General features: G+C 39.3%; 1 protein-coding gene across 1 annotated transcript in view; it reads right to left on the bottom strand.

Moving 5' to 3' along the window:
* Positions 1–5,663: 5,663 nt before the first annotated feature.
* The window catches only part of LOC310942292 (collagen alpha-1(XI) chain-like), a 94,802-nt gene continuing 79,063 nt past the window's right edge, over positions 5,664–21,402 (bottom strand). Inside the window, exons 50-67 of the mRNA XM_083907649.1 lie at positions 21,151–21,204; positions 18,334–18,441; positions 18,181–18,234; positions 17,937–17,990; positions 17,582–17,635; positions 14,903–14,956; positions 12,531–12,638; positions 12,386–12,439; positions 12,158–12,211; positions 11,493–11,600; positions 10,835–10,888; positions 10,709–10,744; positions 10,565–10,618; positions 9,819–10,080; positions 9,292–9,404; positions 9,089–9,157; positions 8,519–8,752; positions 5,664–7,220 (exon numbers count right to left, since the gene is read on the bottom strand). Coding sequence (XP_083763775.1) covers positions 7,074–7,220; positions 8,519–8,752; positions 9,089–9,157; positions 9,292–9,404; positions 9,819–10,080; positions 10,565–10,618; positions 10,709–10,744; positions 10,835–10,888; positions 11,493–11,600; positions 12,158–12,211; positions 12,386–12,439; positions 12,531–12,638; positions 14,903–14,956; positions 17,582–17,635; positions 17,937–17,990; positions 18,181–18,234; positions 18,334–18,441; positions 21,151–21,204 — 1,671 coding nt within the window. The 3' untranslated portion in view covers positions 5,664–7,073. The remainder of the gene's footprint in view (positions 7,221–8,518; positions 8,753–9,088; positions 9,158–9,291; positions 9,405–9,818; positions 10,081–10,564; positions 10,619–10,708; positions 10,745–10,834; positions 10,889–11,492; positions 11,601–12,157; positions 12,212–12,385; positions 12,440–12,530; positions 12,639–14,902; positions 14,957–17,581; positions 17,636–17,936; positions 17,991–18,180; positions 18,235–18,333; positions 18,442–21,150; positions 21,205–21,402) is intronic.

Genomic DNA, 21,402 nt, shown 5'->3' on the forward strand with positions numbered 1-21,402 from the left:
ACATCCATCCACTCGTCCCCGTCACGCGTGGCGGGTGGGTCAGCGTCGAGAAACATCGTCACTCGGCGAGAAAGGAGGAAAAAGTTTGTTGCGGGGGAAATTCATGCGGTGACCATCCGCGCTGCTGCTGCTGCTGCTGCTGGTGCTGCGTTCAGGGACACTTCGCGGAAATGACATCACCCAACTGCCTGGCTTGACTTCTGATGAATGTGTGTGTGTGCGTGTGCGTGTGCGCGCACCACCACAGCAGTAACAGCTGCACGGTGACTGAATGAACATCGGGAAAAAAGGTAGAGGAGGCAGATCAAGCTTCTGTGTCTGTGGCTGCGCGAGTGCACGCGCGGGAGGACGAGACAAAGTGCGCGAGCGTAGCGTGACGCCAACAAAGCAACACAACCTGCATTTTTAATGTATAATTGTCTTTTTAAAGACAATGTGGAAAAAATGCTCATGGAAATGAAAACGTTTTTTTTGTTTTTCTTAATGTGTGTTTGGAAGCAGATTTGTGGCAACAATTATTTTAAAAAAAAACAGTGGGAAACTGAAAAGAGGTGAAAATTAAAATCATTTAAATTGCTTGTTTGGTTCGTTTGATCCATCTCACCAGGGTCTACAGCAAAGAGACTGGGATGTCATCTGGACTTTGTCTTATTGAGTCATGATTACTGATCAAAAAGTGAGTCAAGTGGGCGCCTGCAGTACTTTACATGTTGTTATGGGTTCTTTTGTGACCTGGATGAGTCATTCATGCATTCTTGGTGTAATCTTGGTAGACCGGCCACTCCAATTAAGGTTCACCACTGTTTCCGGTTTTAAAACATACTAAACAGGTGCGGCAATTATCAGGCCTGGGTGAAATTGGGCTCAGCTTTACCAAAAAAATGTGGTTAATCACCGTTCACATGGTGATCTGAGCGATAAATCCTCACAATAAGGAGGAGAGTCGTGGTGTCAGAGACTCTTAAGAAGGACAGAAGACCTGCTCTGAGGTCCAGGTAAACTCACACTCTGGAGGACAAACCGTCCTAGATGTCAGTCATAGATATTGTGAACAAACTGACAACAGTTTTGGTAACAATCTAAAGAACCAAGATTTGTCATTTTACCCAAATACACATCCATCTGAACTCCCTGATCTGCTGATGTTCTTGTACGTAAAATAAAAGTGGTAAAATAAAGGTTAAACAAACAAAAAAAACACGTCACGGCTACACAAACTCCTCCTCTCCACTCCACCTCCCAGTAACAGCGTCCACTGACATGGAGTGAACTCTCAGATGAGTCACAGGTGATATTTTTTGGGGTCCCCAAACAAATTGGGAAACATTAATAATGGCAGGGCCATTAAGGGATTTGAAAACAAATAAAAATCTATTTAAAATGGATTCTAAAATTACTTGGATACTCGATAAAACTATAACTACTACAAAGGTTGAAGAAATTGTGCAGGGAAGCTGAGGAAGGCAATAAAGAAACCTTTAAAGGTCCAGTGTGTAACATTAAAGAGAGTTTATAGGCAGGGAGTCAATATACCACCTCTAAGTGTAAGGGTGTAATTGCGCTGAAATAAAATGTCTTTTATATGTACCTCGAGGCAAGGGCCTTGCTTTACCAGAGCCACCATTTTGTGGCGTCATTTTTGTTCTATTTTGAAGCTTGAAGTTTACCTGTATAGAGGTGGAGGTGCAGAGGTTTTGCAGTCGCTCTGCAGAACCTCCACTGCGCTCAGCATCGCAGGAGAAAGGAGGAGAGCAAACCATGGCAACACGGACGCTGCTGAGAAAAGCCTCGGAACGACTATGGATCAAAAGAGCTGATCTGTGGGAGAACGCTGCCAAGGGAACGAGCTGAGGCTTCTGGGTCGGCGGAGCCAGGGTGTCTGATGTGGAAAGACCCGAAAACACCCAGTGACCTCAGGTGCCCTATAGCTTAGCATCAGAAGATGTTTAAACATGGGCCAGAAAAGTGTCCTGTGAGTAAGTGTTTTGCCCATTTTTCCAGAATAACTTTCAATAAATATATATATATAAAAATATATATGTATAAATTGTAAATAACTGCCAGCAGTAACCAAAGTCTCAGCTTTCAGAAACAATTGGAATTTAACCAATAACACAAACTGTCAGGTAATTACGGCAAAGCAAAGAGCGCCTGGTCAAAAAAACTATTTTTAAACATTGTTAAAACAATGTGTTGATAATGAGCTGCAGTGCATCCACCGTTCCAGAAGGGGGAGCTGCGCTTCTGAGTGCGGGTGTGCTGAATACGTCACGTCCGGGTTATTGGCCAATCACAAGACAGTTGGTGAGGCTCTACGCTGGCTGGCCAATCACAACACAGTCTGTCTTCTGGGGGTGAGATTTATGTCTGAAATATTGTGGCTGAGGACATCATTAGAAAACAGGGATTTCTATCGGCTCGTTTACAGCAACTAGGAGGTTTTTGACCATAAAAAAAAGTTAATGTATGTAAGTAGACCTCCATAACTAACATATATGTGCAACAGGACCACTCTATGTGAGCTTTAATGATCCACCACAAAACTTTGTTTGTCTGTTTCATTCGCTGTAAAAAGAAAATAGTTGACCAACTTAAAAATATTACAATTGGCAATACTGAATTGAAGGACATTCGAACTAAAATGTCCACCCCTTACTTTAGTTTGAATGAATTTACTTCATTTTGGTGTTACCAATTAAAGCAATATTAATAAGTGTTATCAACCATTGTCTTTTTTCAGGTCTCTGAGGCCCTGCTCCTGCTTTGTGATTTGGATTCAATTTCACTTTATTGTGCAGACATGACTAGAAAATTAATTTTCTAGTCATGTCTGCGTGAAACAGGTCAAGATGCATTAACTTCCAGTCAACAACAAGCACCAAAAAACCTAAATAGCAGCAGACCAATATCTCAAGAATAAAATACAAGCCCACTGCCTGGATAAATAAAATGTGAAGTAATTAGGAGAAGAAAAAATGTAGTTTGCATTTTTTAGGGTGAACCGAGTCACCCCTGGAGCTGTGCTGTTCCCAAAGTTCCTCTCAGAGAGAGAAAAAAGTGTTTTCAGTGCTAAATAGAACAGAGGTGAGGTATTAAATAATGTGTGAGGTATTTCTCATTAGAGTTCATTGCATATGCAGACAAACAGCTGCGTGTTCAGATGGCAAGTTTTCTCTGAACATAAACCCCCCGGGGCTGTAAATATATTTTATTTTAAATAAATAAAAACCTTGATGAGGCTCCAGAGTAGACTGGGTTTGTTATAACCTGAGCCAATTTGTCCACCTGTATTTGCTTAAATGTGACAAAATGACACCATTAAAAATGATTCTAAATGACGAAGTTCTTTTATCGCTGTGAAAATCACAGCCAGAGTTTTACTACTACTATTGAAGAAAACTTTTAGAATCTTAATCCCACTTTTTAATCTAATGCAAACAAAAATTAAGCTTTCTGTTGTCTTTAATAAACAGCTTTATTTATAGTTATATTTGTATATGTTATATATATATACTACATAAGTTATATATAAGTTATATGTGCTGAAGCTCTGGAATCAGGGATACCTGTAAAATAAGAACAAAGAGATCTGATCACAAACACTGGTCAAACCTGACCAATTATACACACACACACACACACACACACACACACACACACACACACACACACACACACACACACACACACACACACACACACACACACACACACATTCGTGTACATGCTGCATACTGAGGACCAGCATTTCCACTTTATAAATCAACACAATTACAAATATCTACTTCATGAATGACATCTACAAAGAACTACTGGTTGCAGTACCATAACATGTCTGCAGGTGGAGCCCCAGAGCAAAAACGGCTGGAAAACTTTTTTGATTTTTTTTTTAATTTTGGGTCCAAAATTTTATAAAAAACGTCATTCTATACTATGTCAACCAAAATGTAAAAAAAAATTTTTACCACAAATTTTTGGTCTAAAATTTTACAAAGACGTCATACTATACTGTCGTCTAAAATTCAAAGAAATAAAAATTGACCAAAAAATGTTCATACTAAATTTTACAAAAACGTCATACTATACTATGTCGTCCAAATAAAAAAATTAAAAATTTGACCCAAAATTTTTGGTCCAAAATTACCAAAAATTTTGTATAGCATGTTATAGCAACCTAAGGAAGTGATTTCAATGAAAACAAAGTGAGGACCAGCCAAAATGTCCTCACTCCGTAGAAATGACCTCACTTTGTTGGTTAAAAACCCTCACTGGTCCTCAGTATGCCGCTAAGTACAAGAACACACACACACACACACACACACACACACACACACACACACAGTAGCCATTTCTTTCATGTCTCCTAATTAAAAAAATAAATTCATGGTAACACAAGAGTGTTACTAGGTAATTACCAATGGTAATAAGAAGTAAATACAATGAAACTATGGTCAAAATACTGGGCAGTATCTTTCTGATTTCTTACAAATTTCCCCATCCACTCGTACATTAAGGGACTCATCATCCACTCATTTCACTGTTCTCCCGTCCATCCGTCCTTGGAATTTTCTACCTTCAAATCGCCTCTGAAAATAGACATTATTATTGTCATTTTAATTGTTGTTGTTATAATTATTAGTATTATTATTATGCCCACCAAACTACTCCCATAATAATGAACTGAATCAACCAATAACCTGAACCCTGAACCAAAAAAAACATTTAGAATTCGACCTGCTTCGTGTTCCTGCTTCAGCTGCTGTTCAGCTGTCGCCGTGCATTTTCAACCAGGTCAATGAACGTACAAAGTCATGACGTTTATGTAAGTTTACGACTGTTGCATTTATCCAGCCTGTCCTCTTCTTCCAAATCACCTCTTTAATAAAGACACACTGCTCTAAGAAGCTCCAGTCAACTTGACATCAGGCAAGGGTACATAAAAACTGAATGGTGGGAAACGGTCTGTTGTTGCTTTTCAAGCTGTAATAACATTTTATTAGAGTATAAAGCCTGCCATTACCTGTTTTATGGCCTTGGCAAGACAGAGAGGCGTATCAAGTGACATTGTTAATCAAAACATGGTCAGAAACGTTTAGAAATAGTTTGGACTAAAAGCTTTCTGTGTGTCAGAGTTGTCATTGATAAAAAAAAAAAAAAATAGGGAGCAATAAAAGATAAACATTTTCTCTAGCTTGAAATAATCTTCAGTATTTACCTGCCAAAAATGAAATATCGATTTGGTGATTATACTGTCGTCCTTCCTTGTGCATGTGATAATTGACACGCGAAGGCAAATATCAATATCTGAATTAACAAATGAAGATGTCTCCTCGTCCTCTATGTGGCGCTGCTCATATAAATGAGAGAAACATGGGCAGAAGTTACCTGGCCGAAAAAAAAAACAGGAAGTTCACAGCAGGATTGATTAAAGTACAATAAGGAAACATTTCTACTTCAGGATTTCAGAATATAAGCACTGTGTATCCAAATTTTTCTTCACACATTCAAGTGCTAGTGATGTATTTGCCTAACTTAAAGAGTAAAGGATCGTCTTTAAGTGAATGCAAACCATTGCAATGTGCATTTGGCAAAGCACCAAACATTTATTTCAGTTGTACATAAGGTTGTAAACATACTGTAAGTACACAAGTTCGAAAGCGGCTCTGAAGTCTGTTGCTACGATAGCGGCAAGCTGAGGAGGTGGAGATGCAAAACAGATCGTGATCAAAGTCAAATCTGAGTCAGAGAAAGAAAAAGTGGAGGAGGTTAAAGCACCTGGGCTCAGCAGAATCCATCACACCAGGCCAAACATTAACCATTAATCCTCCTATAATGATAATAATCTTAAATTATCATTAATGGTGAAAGGCGCTAACAAGGCGGTGGCGCAGAATCACAACAAAAAGAGCAGTTCTCATCACTTCTACACGCAGACAGCCAACAATACAAACATTCCACCCCACATTAGTTCAGAATCCAGTTTTAATATTTTTTGAATGAACAATTCAAGGCACATGAAAACATTTGTGTTCATTGTTACAAAGAAGAAAATCGACAGTGTATTTTTTTTTTTAAACACACACAAATTGACAAATCGGAAAAAAAATCTTTACTCGTTTTGTTTGTTCGCCACCAAAATAATAACGGCTGAGGAGCCAGAACGTGTCCACATTTATGAGAGAAAGTGAGGTACAACAGCTGGGTGAATAAAGTCTGTCTCCAAGAATAAGCCCTTTCTAACATTATTTATATTACTATATCATATTATTATTATTATGGCTTCACTTCCTGCTGGGCTTACCATCTGATGTGTAATAAAAAAAATGTTTTTTTTTGTGTTAAGAGTCACTTTCCAGTTTTGTTATGAAAGCTATATTATTTACAAAAACATTTTATTTTATAATTACAAATTGAAGTAAAGGATGTCATGATAAGTCTCAACAAACATCAAATTTGAATATATTTGTTTTTTTTCCAATATATTTAACCAAATATCAATTTCAAATGTAAGAGGCGGGGGGGCACATGCAAGATTTTTTTTCTTTTTAAAAGAGTGGATACGGAGAGGAACAATATTGTACAAAATAATAATAATAATAATAATAATAATAACAATAATAATAATAATAATTATTACAGTTTTATCAAAAAAGCACTTTTTGTAGCACCTTGAGTGTTTTGTGATTCTGCACAAAAAATCACCTCTGTGGTTGTAATCAGAGCAGCACCTGGAGCATCCAGAGAGGGGAGGGGGCTGAAAGTGCGCCACTGTCCGCCACGGCATCAAATGCCCTCATTTTTGGTTTTTCCTGATGTCAAGTTAAAGTCATGTGATTCTGGCCCTACAAGGGCAAGGAGTAGTTTCCCCTGGTCAGCGCTTTCATGACAGGGCCTGGAAGGGGGCGCTCTTCTTCTCCGGGCTTGAAGTGGATCTTCTCGGCAACAAAAGAAAACACAGGGGTTTTTTTTTTTTTTCGCTTCGCATGGGAGAGAAGGTAAAGGATGTCGGATCTGGGCGTGTTGTTGGGCGTGTTGACGTGACCCTGTCCTTCAGCGGGGGAAGGGGGGCGTGTCTAGCCGAGGAAACAGACAGAGCCGACCTCGAAGCCAAACCTCTGGTTGGAGTCACCGAAGTCATTGAGCATGACGTCGATGATGGGCAGCTGGTCGATGCGGGGGGTGTTGATCTCCAGCACCGTCTTGGAGTAGCCCTGCTTCAGCTGCAGGCACGACAACCAGAAGAAAACGTGTTAGGACCACGTACGCTTTTTCTGTATTTCATTGTAGCATGTGCCAAACTGTGACTACTTCCTGTCACAGCTTAAGAAAGAATCAACTCGTATGATAGAGTGTGATAAAAAGGTGTTCGTTTTTTTACGAGACTCAGATTGTGAGCTATTTTTATTGTTTAGCATTAAGGCAAAAGGTTTGAATATTTTGAATGTCACGTTAAAGGAAGTGGTTATGTCACTTAATCGCTACTGAGACCAATATAACACAAAAATGTGTATTTCCTTTAATAACATGTGCTAATAAAAATGAAAGAGAGCATGCAACATATATTTTTTTTTCTCAGAATAACTATTAAAACAAAATGTTAAATCAAAGGTGCATAATGACTAAGAATGTAACATAACACTCAACTGGATCGACAGGAAGTAGTAGTAACTCAGGTTTTCCGTACACAACAGGCTGTGACAGTACCTTCTATAAAAAGGAGCATTTAGAAGTGTAACACTGACTTATGCAGCAAGTGTTAACACTGTCGTAAAGAAAGAATCTTTGTTCTCAGTTAGCCGCTCTGTAAATGAGGTGTATTTTTACCATTTAGGGATACATTAGACTCATTAGAAAGAAGATACTGTTACTGTTTTCTTTATTTTGAGTTAAGATGATATGGAGTCATTTGAGACATAATTTTGATGTACACGTGGGACATTATTGATACATGATGTGTGATACGTGAGGTGTGATATTTCTTTTGGCAGGTTTTGGATTATTTTGTCGGATTTTCCTTTGTGGTTTAAGTCTTTACTTCTGTCAATAAACCTGGGAAAGCACATCCAGAGTCTTGATCGCCATGAGGTGAGGTTAAGCGGTCTGTCAGTTCATGCACAGCACATGCATCGAGGATAGAACAATGTTAATATACTTTAATATACAATATTTTTCATATTGTCCACACAGGGAACACCTGGGAAAAACAGCTACAGAGAATTCTGGTCTCCAAGGAGCAAGAATCTCACACTGTTTGTAAAGTATTCACCTGTTTGTTTGACAAAAGTAACCATAAAGTATCAAACATTTCCTGTTTAGATGTAACCCATCAACTAAATCCAAAAAAAGAAACATATTTTGTCCTATAAGTAATTTAAGAAGTGCACTCCCTTGATTTTTTTAGGGATGGTACACATTCAAATATTCTGTATCGTTTCACTACAACTGTCTAAATATGTGTGTGGATTAACAAGATTTTCAAAGGATGTAGCAAAAATAACGTTAGAAAACGTGTGTTTACCGAGCAGCCGTCCATCACTGGCTTGATGAAGGGATTATTGTCATAAGACAACTCCTCGTCGTTGGAGCCCAGGAAGCGCAGCGCCTTGTCGTAGTTGTCGGCCTTGGCATCAAACCAGGCCACAGACTGGTGGCAAATGTAGGTGAAGTTCTGCCGAGCAGAGGAGCTCAACAACTTCAGGAAGGTCATCTGCACTGAGGTGATGGTGTTTTGCCCAACATCGACGTAGTTCAACTAAGGACGGAAAAAACAAAGGCAGAAGAAAGAAGAAGAAAAGATTAGTGATAAATAAAAATGATGCAGTGAGGAAAAGTTCAAAGAAAGGTGAGCGCGAAATAAGGAGAAAATTGTAAGAGGAAAGGGTGAAAAATGGTTTGTGGAAGGAGACGTATGATGGAGGATGTCAGAGGAGAGGAGAGAGATTGGTAGGGAAGTGTTACTGTAAATGAGACCAAGTGACAAAGTGGAAAAATGGAAAAAAAAAACATCTGAAATGGATGAGAGCGAGTCTAGGAGGAGGGGGGGGGGTGTAATGAAAAAGAAAATAACAAGTCAGGGAGGTTCACTCACAATTTTGCCGCGTTTAAATTCACTGAACCATGAACCTGGTGATTCTTTGGGCCAGTTTGATATTCGAACCTGAAGGTGAAGAAGATTGAGTTTAAGCTGAATTAATGACAAATGACTGTACATTATGAGAATTCAGATCATGTATAGGTATTTGAGCAAAACACCCATTGATTTCAGATGCTAACAGTGTCAGCATGACTTACTCCTGTGGATTTCTTATCTGGGTGGACGCAAGTTTCTCCACCTGCTGTGAAATTACAGAAGACGTTGATGGCGTCTCCTATGCAGCCCTGGTTTGGATCGATCCAGTATTCACCTGGGAGAGGGACGAATATGGTACGTTATGCACAAATTCGCTCTTGTCAGGATTCATATTATTTGGGTCACGATAGTTTCTTTAAAAAGTGGTTCCCCATATAGAACGTTTGGGAAACACTGTGTCACAGCACATCATTTACCAAACATTGAGTTTGTTGTTCTTGTTTTTAAGTAAAAGCTAAGATGCTCTGAGTTCACAGTTATTGAAGGTGACCCAGCTGAGGGCATCACCTCTCGCTCTGGACTTTGGCAGCTGGACAGTAAGAGGACATTATTAAGAGGTGGTGCTCATGCTCATAGCTCCTACTGAAACAAAGTCAAGAGTTCCTTCTCTTCACCTCAACTGCCTTTGTCGCAACCACATATGTACACAAAAACAAAATAATATAATACTGATGGATTTTGTGCTCACCATCTGGGAAGTCAGGCTGGCTGAGGCGAAGGTCATTGCAGGTCCTGGCAGGATTGTCCCGGGTGCCCATGGGGAACTTCATGCGCTCGATGTCTTGTTTGAGGTTGTTGAGGGATCCAAAGACATCCTCCATTCCCTCCATACCCATGCCCTCAACGCCGTAGTCTGCCAGTGCTTCATCTCCCTGCATCTCAGCCTGTCGCCTCCTCTTTCCGGATGAATGCTGAATGGGCAGAGGCTGGATGATGTCACCGGGGGGTCCCTGAAGCACACGGGTAAAGTCGAGAGTCAAGAAGATTCTTTCGAATGAGCAGGAATTTGATTTTTACAGCAACTAAATCACAACATACATTATTTCAAGTCACAGTGCATAAGTATAGTAGAAACCTTTACAATATTATAGAGAGAATAGAAAACACAACAATTAACCCTAACAAACTAACCCTACTAACCACTAACCACTAACCCACAATGAGCAGCTCCCTGTGAGGGTAAACTGGTATAAATCAAGTAAAACTGTCAAAAAGGGGAACAATTTAATATAAACTTAAAATACCCCGTGGGTGCAGATTGCTTGTTACATCTGATCAGTAATCCAAATTGTTCCATTTAGAATGATCACATTTGAGAATTTTCAATTTTCTTTTCTGAAGATTTAATCAGAACCAGCAAAAACTAATAATCAGTTCTTGTGAGTGCAGTGGTGCGAAGTCACAGTGTGATTTAGAAATGACCAGGTGACTTACAGGGGCTCCAGGAGGTCCAATCAGCCCACTGTCTCCCTTCTGACCAGCTGAACCCTGACAAAGAAGAAACAAAATATCAACCATTATTGTCCAACATTGACATTGTAAGCTGGAATAAAACAAAGTGATAAAATCACAGCTTACATCTGATCCCTTGGATCCTTTCTGTCCTTGAGTACCCTGTTGATAAATCGATATTAACACATGAACTCTGATGATGCAACAAAACATCAAATAAATAAATAAATCAAACTGATGTGTGGAACTCACAGGAAGACCAGGGGGACCAGGGGGGCCAAGAGGACCTTGGAAACCAACACCACCCTCAAAACAGAACACAGACCAGTGATTAATCAATATGCATCATTTCTGAGAGTGTGGTAACTGATTGATGTATTTGTTAGAGTTTGGACTGTGTTTTATTTATTTATTATACTGTATCATTATAAATAACATGACAGAACATGCTGTTGACACCAGCCTTACGTACAGATTTTCACTGTATGTTTTTTGAAGCATTTAAACATTTGCATTTAAGCAACAAATGGGAGTCTGCATCCATCCATCCATCCATTATCTATCGCTTTATCCTCCACCGTAGGGTCGCGGGGGGTGACACATATAGAGACAAACAACCATTCACTCTCACTCTCACATAAACGGTCAATTTAGAGTGACCAATTGACCTAATCCCCAAATCTGCATGTTTTTTGACTGTGGGAGGAAGCCGGAGAACCTGGAGAAAACCTACACACACACGGGGGGGAATGCAACGCCTTGCAGAAAGGCCCCTTTGTTTCAATCGGGGCTCGAAAACCGGGTCTTCTTGCCGCAGAGGCAAGAGCGCTAACCACTACACCCTAACCCGGTGTGACCCGGGAGTCTGCATCATTTAAAAAAAAATAAAGTCTGTTTGACAAAGACTTACAAATTCACCCTTGCCGCCTGCAAGACCCTGAGGTCCAGGCAGACCTCTGTCTCCCTTCTCTCCGGACTCACCGGGGGGTCCAATCAGACCAATTAAACCTGGGTGACCCTAGAGTGGGAAGAGAGAGAAATAAGTGATAAGAGATAAATGAGACAAACTTGATATAAAGCAAGTTTACTACTGGATTATGTTTTTGTTTATTTATCACCAGCAGAAAATATCTTTTTTTGGAAAAGAAATATACAAATTCACCTACAACTTTATGCACAAAGTCCGGCCAGATGACCTCAGCCCGGTCTTATTGCTGCCAATAAATAATTAGTGTTTTTATGGTGGTCGTCATATTTAACAATAGTGGTCTGTCTTGGCACCTGCTGCTGTGCAGAGTTATGGCCATCTGCTTCTGACTACTGCATGCTGGCATTAAACCACTGACCATTACAAAGATGATGCTATTGGACTTATACATATTCATTCACTGCATCAAATCATGGTGCGAAAACTCTCTCTTTTACCATCGCTCCGGGAGAGAGGATGAACAAAGAGACGAGGGCTTTATGGGCCGAGGTGTTTGCTCACTTTGGAGACTTCAGATAAGGTGGATACACAGATATGAGGAATACACAGTGAGGCAATCCCAGATTAGCATCATAATCATGTCTTGCCTTTTCTCCCTTGTATCCAGAGTCACCTTTCATACCAAGAAGTCCAGGCGGTCCCTATATGGAGAGAAAAAGGAATGATTTTGTGAAGTATTTGACAGCCAGAGTAGAGTCAGAGCAGACTAATCTGCTTCTATCCTGCAGAATGATTTAAAAAAACCTGCTGAAAACAATGGTTAGTTACTAAATTATAAAAATATTTTTGTTGAAAGGTGGAAGGAAATGCCTTACAAGAGGTCCCGGAGGACCATCTTGACCAGAAGCACCAGGAAGTCCTTGTTCGCCCTGGAAATAACGGAGTAACACACATCACTTATCATGCAGACTTGAATCTAGCATCATTAAGCGTTTTTTTCTACAATCAGAATCCACTCACAACAGGGCCAGGGATTCCACGTAGACCCTCAGCACCAGACTTTCCAGGTGGTCCCTGGGGTCCCACAGGTCCAGTTTTACCAACAGGTCCTTCTGCTCCAGATTCTCCCTGTTAAACAAAAAGGAGATTATTAGACAATCTATAGAAAACTCATTCACTTCCTGGTATGTAACCTCAAACACTGATGTATCACGAAGGACTATTTTAGCGTCCTCTACTCATTTTTGAAATAGTCTCCTGAAATGCAGGCAAAGTCTCATGACAATTGAAACATTCTTGTGTCTGAAAGTTACATTGTTTGATATTCTATGTCTTTTTTCAGCAGCTGCTCAGATTAAAGGATTTCTAACATCCACACAGATCACATTTTACCAGAACTCATCTTTTTGTCACTGAGCAGAAACAGTGAGGTGGTTTTGATTTGAATAAAAAGAGAGGATTAAATTGTTCTGACAGCCAATTAGGCCCTCGATTTGATCCTCAAGGATCAGCACACAGACTTTGTCTCATCTCCATTGTGTCATTTCTAATCCTCTATTCTCAATGTTGAAACAACGCGCGCTTTGCATAAATGTGTGTACATATCCATATGAATGTAAAGAGAATTAAAGAGAAGGATGAAAAGATTAAAGAAGCAGCTTATTGATCCATCTGATTAGGAACTAATTCTTTTTTTAATACTTGTTTTATTCTTCTCAGCTGAGTAAAACACTGCATTTAAAAAAAAAAAAAAATTAAACTGTTGGTAGCTTTGCCAAAAACATTACTGCTTCTGAAAAAAAGGACAATAGATAATGGGCTTTTAGCTATTATCACTATTTAATCTATTACCACAGACCCTTTATTTTACTTTATTGTATATTTATGAATATGATATGACTGCTTCAGGCAGCAAAGTGTACATGTAAATGTTATATAGTACTCACAGATTCATCTACAGTGCATCTATGTGCAGTGTTTTCAGGAGCAACTCTGGGTTAAGTGACATATTTGCAAATAGCCTCAAAGTTCAGGTTGAAAGAAGACTTGCTTCACCACTGGCAGCATATTGCAGAGGTAGAAGAAAAACTGATGGTGCTTTTCCATTATACAGATCTGGCACTAATCGGCTCATATACCTGCTGCTTTTTTTTTTGTAACCTGCACTGGCAAGGTTCCAAATGAGCTGAGCCGATACTATAATGAGATTGTAATGATTCAGTACCCAAAAGAGCTGCTTTGCCTGTCACTAGTTTGTGTTTGTGCCAAATCGAGGTGACTGATACCTGATAGAGTCCAGTCGAGACCAGAGCTAAAACTGTATAATAGAAAAGCTCCAATAGAGAGGCAACTTAGATCCTAATGCAGCTGAATATCTAAATGCTAATACTAGTATACTTTAATATAACATATAATTGCATTAAAATAAAATAATATGATAATGATAACTAAAGCTAAATTAAATAAAAGTGTCCAGTTAAACATGGCAGATATTTGATGACTTGATGCAGCTTCATTGCTGCCTATGGTTGTCCAGATTTTCTTAACTTTTAGTCTGTGAGCTTCAACTTTCCGATATGAGCTACTAAATATTTCACCCTTATTTCTTGACTTTAATGTCCAGATCTGACCGACCAATTTAACACCGCAGTTTGAATCAATGATCCCTAAAAGGCATTTTCATTCTCTTTTAGCTCTGTTTTTCTCTTGTCTCAACCAACATCTGAGGGAAATGTCTGTGTCTGTCAGGACTTCTGTGCAGATTTGTATGGATTTTTATTTATTTTTTGCCTTGTCCAGATGAAAGCTACACTACAGCAGTGATGAAAATTAACCCCTGCAGTGAAGCTGCTGATAAAAAGAAGCCAAAACTCTCTATGAAGATCTGTCCAGAAAAGAACTGCAAAATGCTGTGTCTGTCCATCACTATGAGAGACTACCTTTATATTACACACTATCTTTCAGTTGGAAGGTTGTGGGTTCAATTCCCCACTACATCGGACAAGACGTTGCTACTGAATGGGTATGAAAGATATGTGATAGAAGAGAAAGTAGATAGAAATATAGAAGGAACATGTGCTGTATGAATGTGTACACACCTAATGGGTGTGAATGGGTGAAAGCAGGTTTGGGTGGTCGAGAAAATCACTATATAAAAACAGACCATTTACCATATTATTTATGTTTCCCCACTGCGGGACTAATAAGGGAATCTTAATATTATGTTGTCATTAGAAAAAGTACAAATGATGGACGCATTAAAGTCTTTCTTTGCTTCCTAATATAACATAATGATCTCATATTTATTACACATGTATTCGATTATGTCATTATGTAAAGGCTAGTGGCTGGTTGTAAAATGGTTAGTGTGTTTCCAGCGGGTGTTAACTCACCTTGGATCCCTTTTCTCCCTGTCTGCCCTCTTGACCTGCTTTTCCAAGAGATCCCTAAAAAGAACAAACATGCAGTTACAACTTTGTTCATTAATATATATTTGCAGTAACACAACAATACAATGTTTGCCTTTTACAACATCTTCCGAAGAATATAAAACAAGAACTCATTCAACCTGGAAGATTATTATCCAACAGTTACTACACGCTGTAGTTTCATGGATGTACTGTACTAGTGTTCTCTGACCTTCAATCAGGTTATGCAGGACAACAAACATGACAGTGAGCACACTGTCCTACATTCCAAACATACTGGACTAAAAGCACATTAGCATTTTCACCAAACAGCCTCTGGTCAGGACCTTGAGAGTGGGCTGTCATTTGCCATTAGAAACCATAATCAAACTGAGCAAACAAAAGCCACCAGTCTTCAATGTAGGTTATGAGCCTCTGCCAACTGTGTATGTGCATTAATGGAGTGTGTGGTGAATGTGTGTGTGTATGTGCAGGCCCCGCTTGTGTGTGCTAATGTAGTCAAAGCAGCCACATGCATCAATGAACATCAAACCTGAGTCAATTTAGAAGAGATATGAGGAGAGAGACGGACCCAGAATTACCCAAGTGAAGGGTGAAAAATCATAGAAGTCCATTAATATGAACATGGAATAGGACTCTAATTTGTTCTGTAGCCTTTGTTGTCTGGATGCTTTTCCTTAGAATACTAAGTCTGGGACTTAAAAGTGCTTTAAATGTCAGTGGACTATCAAATAGAAGGTAATGATGCCAAAAAAGACACAACATTGCAATGAAAACATGCAGATCACACAACTGCTTAACAGCATGTACCAAATTTACCATATTCTATCTCAGATAAATGATGCAGTACTGATGCATTACCTTTTGCCCAATAGGCTTATTATGGGAAGCTCAGGAATGTCACTTATTTTTTATCCACAATGCTGAAAGAAATCATTTCTTTTCTGACCAATATAACAATGCAAAGATGCTATATTTAATAGCAAAGGTCCTGCATTCAAATCCCTTAAAAATGACAAAAAAAAGATGATCTGAAATGAAGGGTAATAAGCTTCACAGATTTATTAGACCACTTGTCATAAAAACAAATAACCATAAATATTTTAGAAATCTCTCAAAAACTATTATTATTAGTTATTTATGTGGCAAATAACTGAATTCATCTTTTTATACCCAAATATGACCCGGCTCACTGGGCTTCTCTGAGAATGCAGAAATCAATCAAGCATAACATTTAACCAAGTAAATAACTATCACTTGTATTTCATGGAGAATAATCATAATTATATTTTAGCATTAAAAAAATATATAATTTCAGTTAAAGACCTACTTACTGGTGTATGAACCATTACAGAAAATTGGAAATTTGATAATTACCAATGTTGTTCATTTAGGCTAACTGTGGTATAAACCACACATTTTCACTGGTGGTCTAATAAATTAGTTAAGCACTGTATATTTTAAGATCACAATAATTTGACACCCCTAATAAAAATAAGTTTGGTAGCACTAACAGCTCATATCATGTGGCTGACTGGAAAAATAACTGGGAGTTAGAAAGGGCGTTTCACGATTCTGTTTTCTCACGCCACGAGACAGGTTCGTGGCTCTGAGTATCGCGATTTCGATACGCATATCGTTACAGCCCTATGTAATACAGATCATAAACAGCAGATATTGTATTTTAGAGTGCATTTACAGTACATTGCCACTCTCCTTTGAGAAGTACAAACATCTAAACAAAAAGTATATCCCCACCACCCCACACCATGACATAGTCTAAAAACATTCCGATATTATTGCTAAGCGATATCGCCCAGCCTTACAGAAATACTGATTTGATTTATATTGTGATATATGTTGATATCAAATGATATCAAAAAGTATATTGTGATAAGATTGCCCAGCCCTACCCTAACTACAGAAGAGACTAAATGGTCCCTGCTATTGAACATAACCATTATCGGCCCAAGCACTCCCGACATCAGCATATTGGCAAATAGTCCAATATCATGCATCCCCAGTGCAATGTAATTAAGTATCAATGAGTATTTACATAGATTGCTTGACTAAAGGCTTCCCACCACTGCTAATGCTTTGTGATCCCAAGAAGATCATCAGCATGACTCGTACTAAAAGCTTCTATGGCAAAGCTGTGATGCATATGAAATGTGTATTGTCATAAATGGATGTCAGTGAAACTGGTAGATGGTGAGGCTCCAGAGGCAAAACAAAAACTAAGAAATTTACTGCGTATCGTCTCTGTCGCAGAGCACAAGGAGAATGAATTCACTTTAATTATAAATCTGTCTTTTCTTTCTATCCACATTTTGCCAACCTTTCATCCAACACAATGAAGCCGTGCTTTATTGCCACCTATAAAACATTATTAGAGTAAATGGAGGGTATCGTAAAAACGCGACACCAGAGAAATTAAATAATCTCCACTGAAATCTGATGTGACAGAAGGGTATGGAGTGCCAGAAATTAAAGTGACAAGTTAATTTCCCGACAGCAGACCAAGCAGTCCGACTGCTTTCACATTGCTGCCAGTCAAAGTCACAATATGTCATTATCCTTCTCCATAATCACACATGTACATTCAATTATTTACCATCATGCATCAGCAGGAAATGTACTTACCCTTTTGCCAGGAGGTCCAGGTACACCAGCCTCACCAGATGGACCGGGAGGGCCCTATATTTAAAAGACAGATAACAGAGATTTAAAAAGTTTTGTTTCTATAGTTCTAAAAAAGTAGGGTTTAAATCAGATAATAGATTATACTACTGAATTTTACTTTCACAAACAAAAATAAACTGCAACATGTTTTTAAAATGGCACAGTTCTGGATTTGTAACTCAATTAAATAAGTTACTCAAACTGCTATTTATTCACATTTTCTCCCACATCATTGAACATGTGGGATGTTTTAGAACTAGAATATGACTGAAGTATATGTTTGATCATGTTTGCTTATTTATTGTTTACGACTTACAGGTTGACCGGCCTCTCCATCATCTCCTTTATCGCCTGCTAAACCGTCAAGACCCTAAACCAACACATAAATGAGCCAGACATAACATTAATGAACACATTCAAGCAACAACTGAATCTTACAATGACACATAAAATGAACAGGTAATTACAATATTTCTAGTTATCATAGCAATTAACACGTCTATTTATTGTAATGCAGAACATGGTGCAACAGTATTTTATTCACTTATTGCAGCACTTACAGCAGCGCCAGGCTCACCAGGGGTACCAGGGTCTCCTGGGAACCCAACAGGACCCTGTGAAAAAGATGAAGACACACAGTCATGCTGTTGCTTACAGCACTACTAAAACATCAGTAATAGATGTGCGTGTGTGCATCAGTGGAGTCGACATACAGGGTTTCCCTTGGGGCCGTCATCTCCAGGAGGTCCGCGGGCACCAGCAGGTCCAGCTGCTCCTGGTGGGCCAGACTCTCCCTTCTCACCAGTCTCTCCTCTGGGGCCCTACAGGTGAAATGCACAGTAACAGTCTTGTGAACATGAGGGCTTTACACACTATTTGGACAATAGCATCCTTACTGAGGCACAAGACTAATGCAGCCCATAGCTGACTGAGGTTCCCAGTTTGTGTGTGTTCACTACTGGTGTGTAAAAAAAACTTAACTGTGAATGAGAATTCGCTGTACATGGACACAATCTATGAATGTGTGAGTGAAAGGGCGTAAAGTGTAAATTGCAAAACTGAAGCAGCTTTGAGTGGTCATTTAGAGAAGAAAAGCACTATATAAATCCAGACCATTACATCTAATTGGTGTGTGTATGAAAACGAATAATTAATTATACCCTATATTCTAATTAGAATCATAACATGCACCAATCATGACTTCAAACGCTGAAAAAAGGAAACTGAATTGAAGCTTTACGATCATCTGCTGTGGTTTCATGTCAAAATCCAGTTTTTATCTACATGATGATCACACGGCTCATCATTCCAGTATCTGCTAATCGCTGACGCAGTGATTTAAAATGTTAGCGATGACTCATAGTGACGGCTGAAGCATAGTTACAAGCCTAGAATCATTAGTTGGAATATTAGAGCCGAGTGCTCCTCCAGACAAGGCCAGCATGGCACCACGGAAATTGATCACGATGTGACGTGTCACTGTAAACAGATGCACGACTGCGGGCGAATGCGTCCATGTAACCTGACAGACTCAGACTCTAGGAGGGTGACTCTGGTGCACACAGCAGATTTCCACTGTCGTGCGTTCAATTATGTTTTAAGGAATAAGCTTAACTGCAAAGTCAAAGAGAAATTGAGGTCTGGAATAACCCAAAGATGCTATGTTCAATTTAAACTTCTTCTTCTTCCCTTAAGAGTCGCCACAGTGGATCATCTGCATCCATATTGTCCTTTCCTTGCTTCCTCTTCTGTTACCTTCACAAAGTCCATGAACCTTCTCTGTGGTCTTCCTCTTCTCCTCCTGCTCCAACAGCTCCATCTTCAACATCCTTTTTTCAATATAATCACTAACCGTCCTCTGGAAATGACCAAATCATCTCAACATGGACTTCTCTTGCTTTATCTCCAAACCTGAGCTGTTGAGCCTTGAATATGCTAATTTCTTATCCTGTTCATCCAGATATTTCCCAATGAAAAGTGTAAGCATCCAGTTCTGTCACCTCCAGCTCTGGCTCCTGTCTTTTAGATAGTGACACTGTCTCCAAACCATACATCATAGCTGGGTTTTTCATCAAAAGAGGATTATTTACTGAACCTTATTTAACTTTTAATTTAAGGAGAGGACAGAGGTCCTTGCCCCTCCACTGGCAATTGAAACAGGCAGGTATAAATGTATTCCTGAAGAGCGACGTTAATGTGTTTTATGTGTTGAGGATGGAATACATTTTCTGCTCCATTGCCTCGTGTACACTGTCCAGAGAAAAATGTGCTTAAAAAAGTCCAAGGGAAGAACCCTGATTTATTTTGGCTGTCTAGTAGTGGCTAGCACTGTTGCCTTGCTGCAAAAAAACCTGGGTTTCCCGACCTGGTCTGACTGAGGGTTTTCTGTGTGGAGTTTGCATGTCCTCCTAATGTGTGCGTGGGTTTTTTTCCAGCTACTCTGCAGTCCAAAAACATGCAGAGGTTAATAGGCTACTCTAAATTGATTGCAGGTGTGAATGTGAGAGTGGATGGTTGTCCATGTTCTATCTGTGTTTGCCCTGCGATGCACTGCTAACTTGTCCAGCGTGTAAACCACCTTTCACCCTATGTCCACTGATTGTGATATGATACACTGGTGGTTTAAGAATGAGCTGTTAATGAATAGAAAGTGTGGTTAAAAAAACGAAAGTAAATATTGTCTCCAAGCGTACGACTGATTTCCTTGTTGCTGTAGCTTCCTAGATAACCATCATTATGACATTATGAACGTTTATATTGTACACTATTGAGTGCATGGCACATGAACACACAAATCACTCAAAAAAATAAATGAATCCATCGCTTATTCTGAATCGATGGCGTTGTTCTGAGCCCTGATATTCAACATCAAGCTGCCTGCTATGAATGAAAGAAAAAAAAAGAAAGGCAAAGACAATATGCGGCATCATGAAAGAGGTTTTGTGTTCATGTCGTGTGGCTTCACAATTGTGATGTGAATGTAAAATTGTGCTCTTCATCACATTTCGTTTTATTGTGGTGCTTTTGAAACAAAATTACGCATGTGATATTCTGACTTTTGTCTCGACTATCAGTCCTGTGTAAGAGGTTGGAATAATGACACCACTAGCAGTGAAGTCAAATGTAGCAGAGTTAAGTCTTAAGCCTTAATTTGCTTGCATTTACCCTTCTTGATATCTTGCCCAACCCTCTCCATCTTAGAGGCGTCACTCACGGATATTCATACGTTTACAGCTCCAGGACAGAACTTCTGTTGCCACCCCCACACCGCTGGAGGAATAACCAAAAAAAACTGCCGTTGCCTCTACATGACGTATGCCTAAGTGATCCTGAACCTCCTCTTCACATATGTTGTGATAAACATCCTCTCAAACTGCTACATGTGCAGGTTTTTAAGCACAATCCACTTCTAAAACTTTTCGTTTCATTTTGTTTCGTTTGCAAACCTCTTGCTTCACTTGCCTCTGTCATTAAAAGGAATCACATCGCTGGGCAATGTGAAAACATAACACCTACAGTTTTGTACTTACCGAAATACCAGGCTCTCCAGCTGATCCTGGGTTTCCAGCCTCCCCGTTTTCTCCCTGTTAGTGATAATGTGGATTATCACACTTGCAGTAAACAATCCAGGTACAATGTTTTTGTTTTGCATTTTCTACTTCAAACACATAGCAACTTTTTATTACAGAGCAAGATTATTTTCCCAATCCTTCAGAAGCACAACATTCTGCAGTGTTCTCTTATTATGGAAACAAAGCATACCAGAGGGAATTAACAGAATG

The sequence above is a fragment of the Microchirus variegatus genome (genome assembly GCF_963457635.1).
Source record: "Microchirus variegatus genome assembly, chromosome: 21".
In the NCBI taxonomy this organism is placed as follows: Eukaryota; Metazoa; Chordata; class Actinopteri; order Pleuronectiformes; family Soleidae; genus Microchirus; species Microchirus variegatus.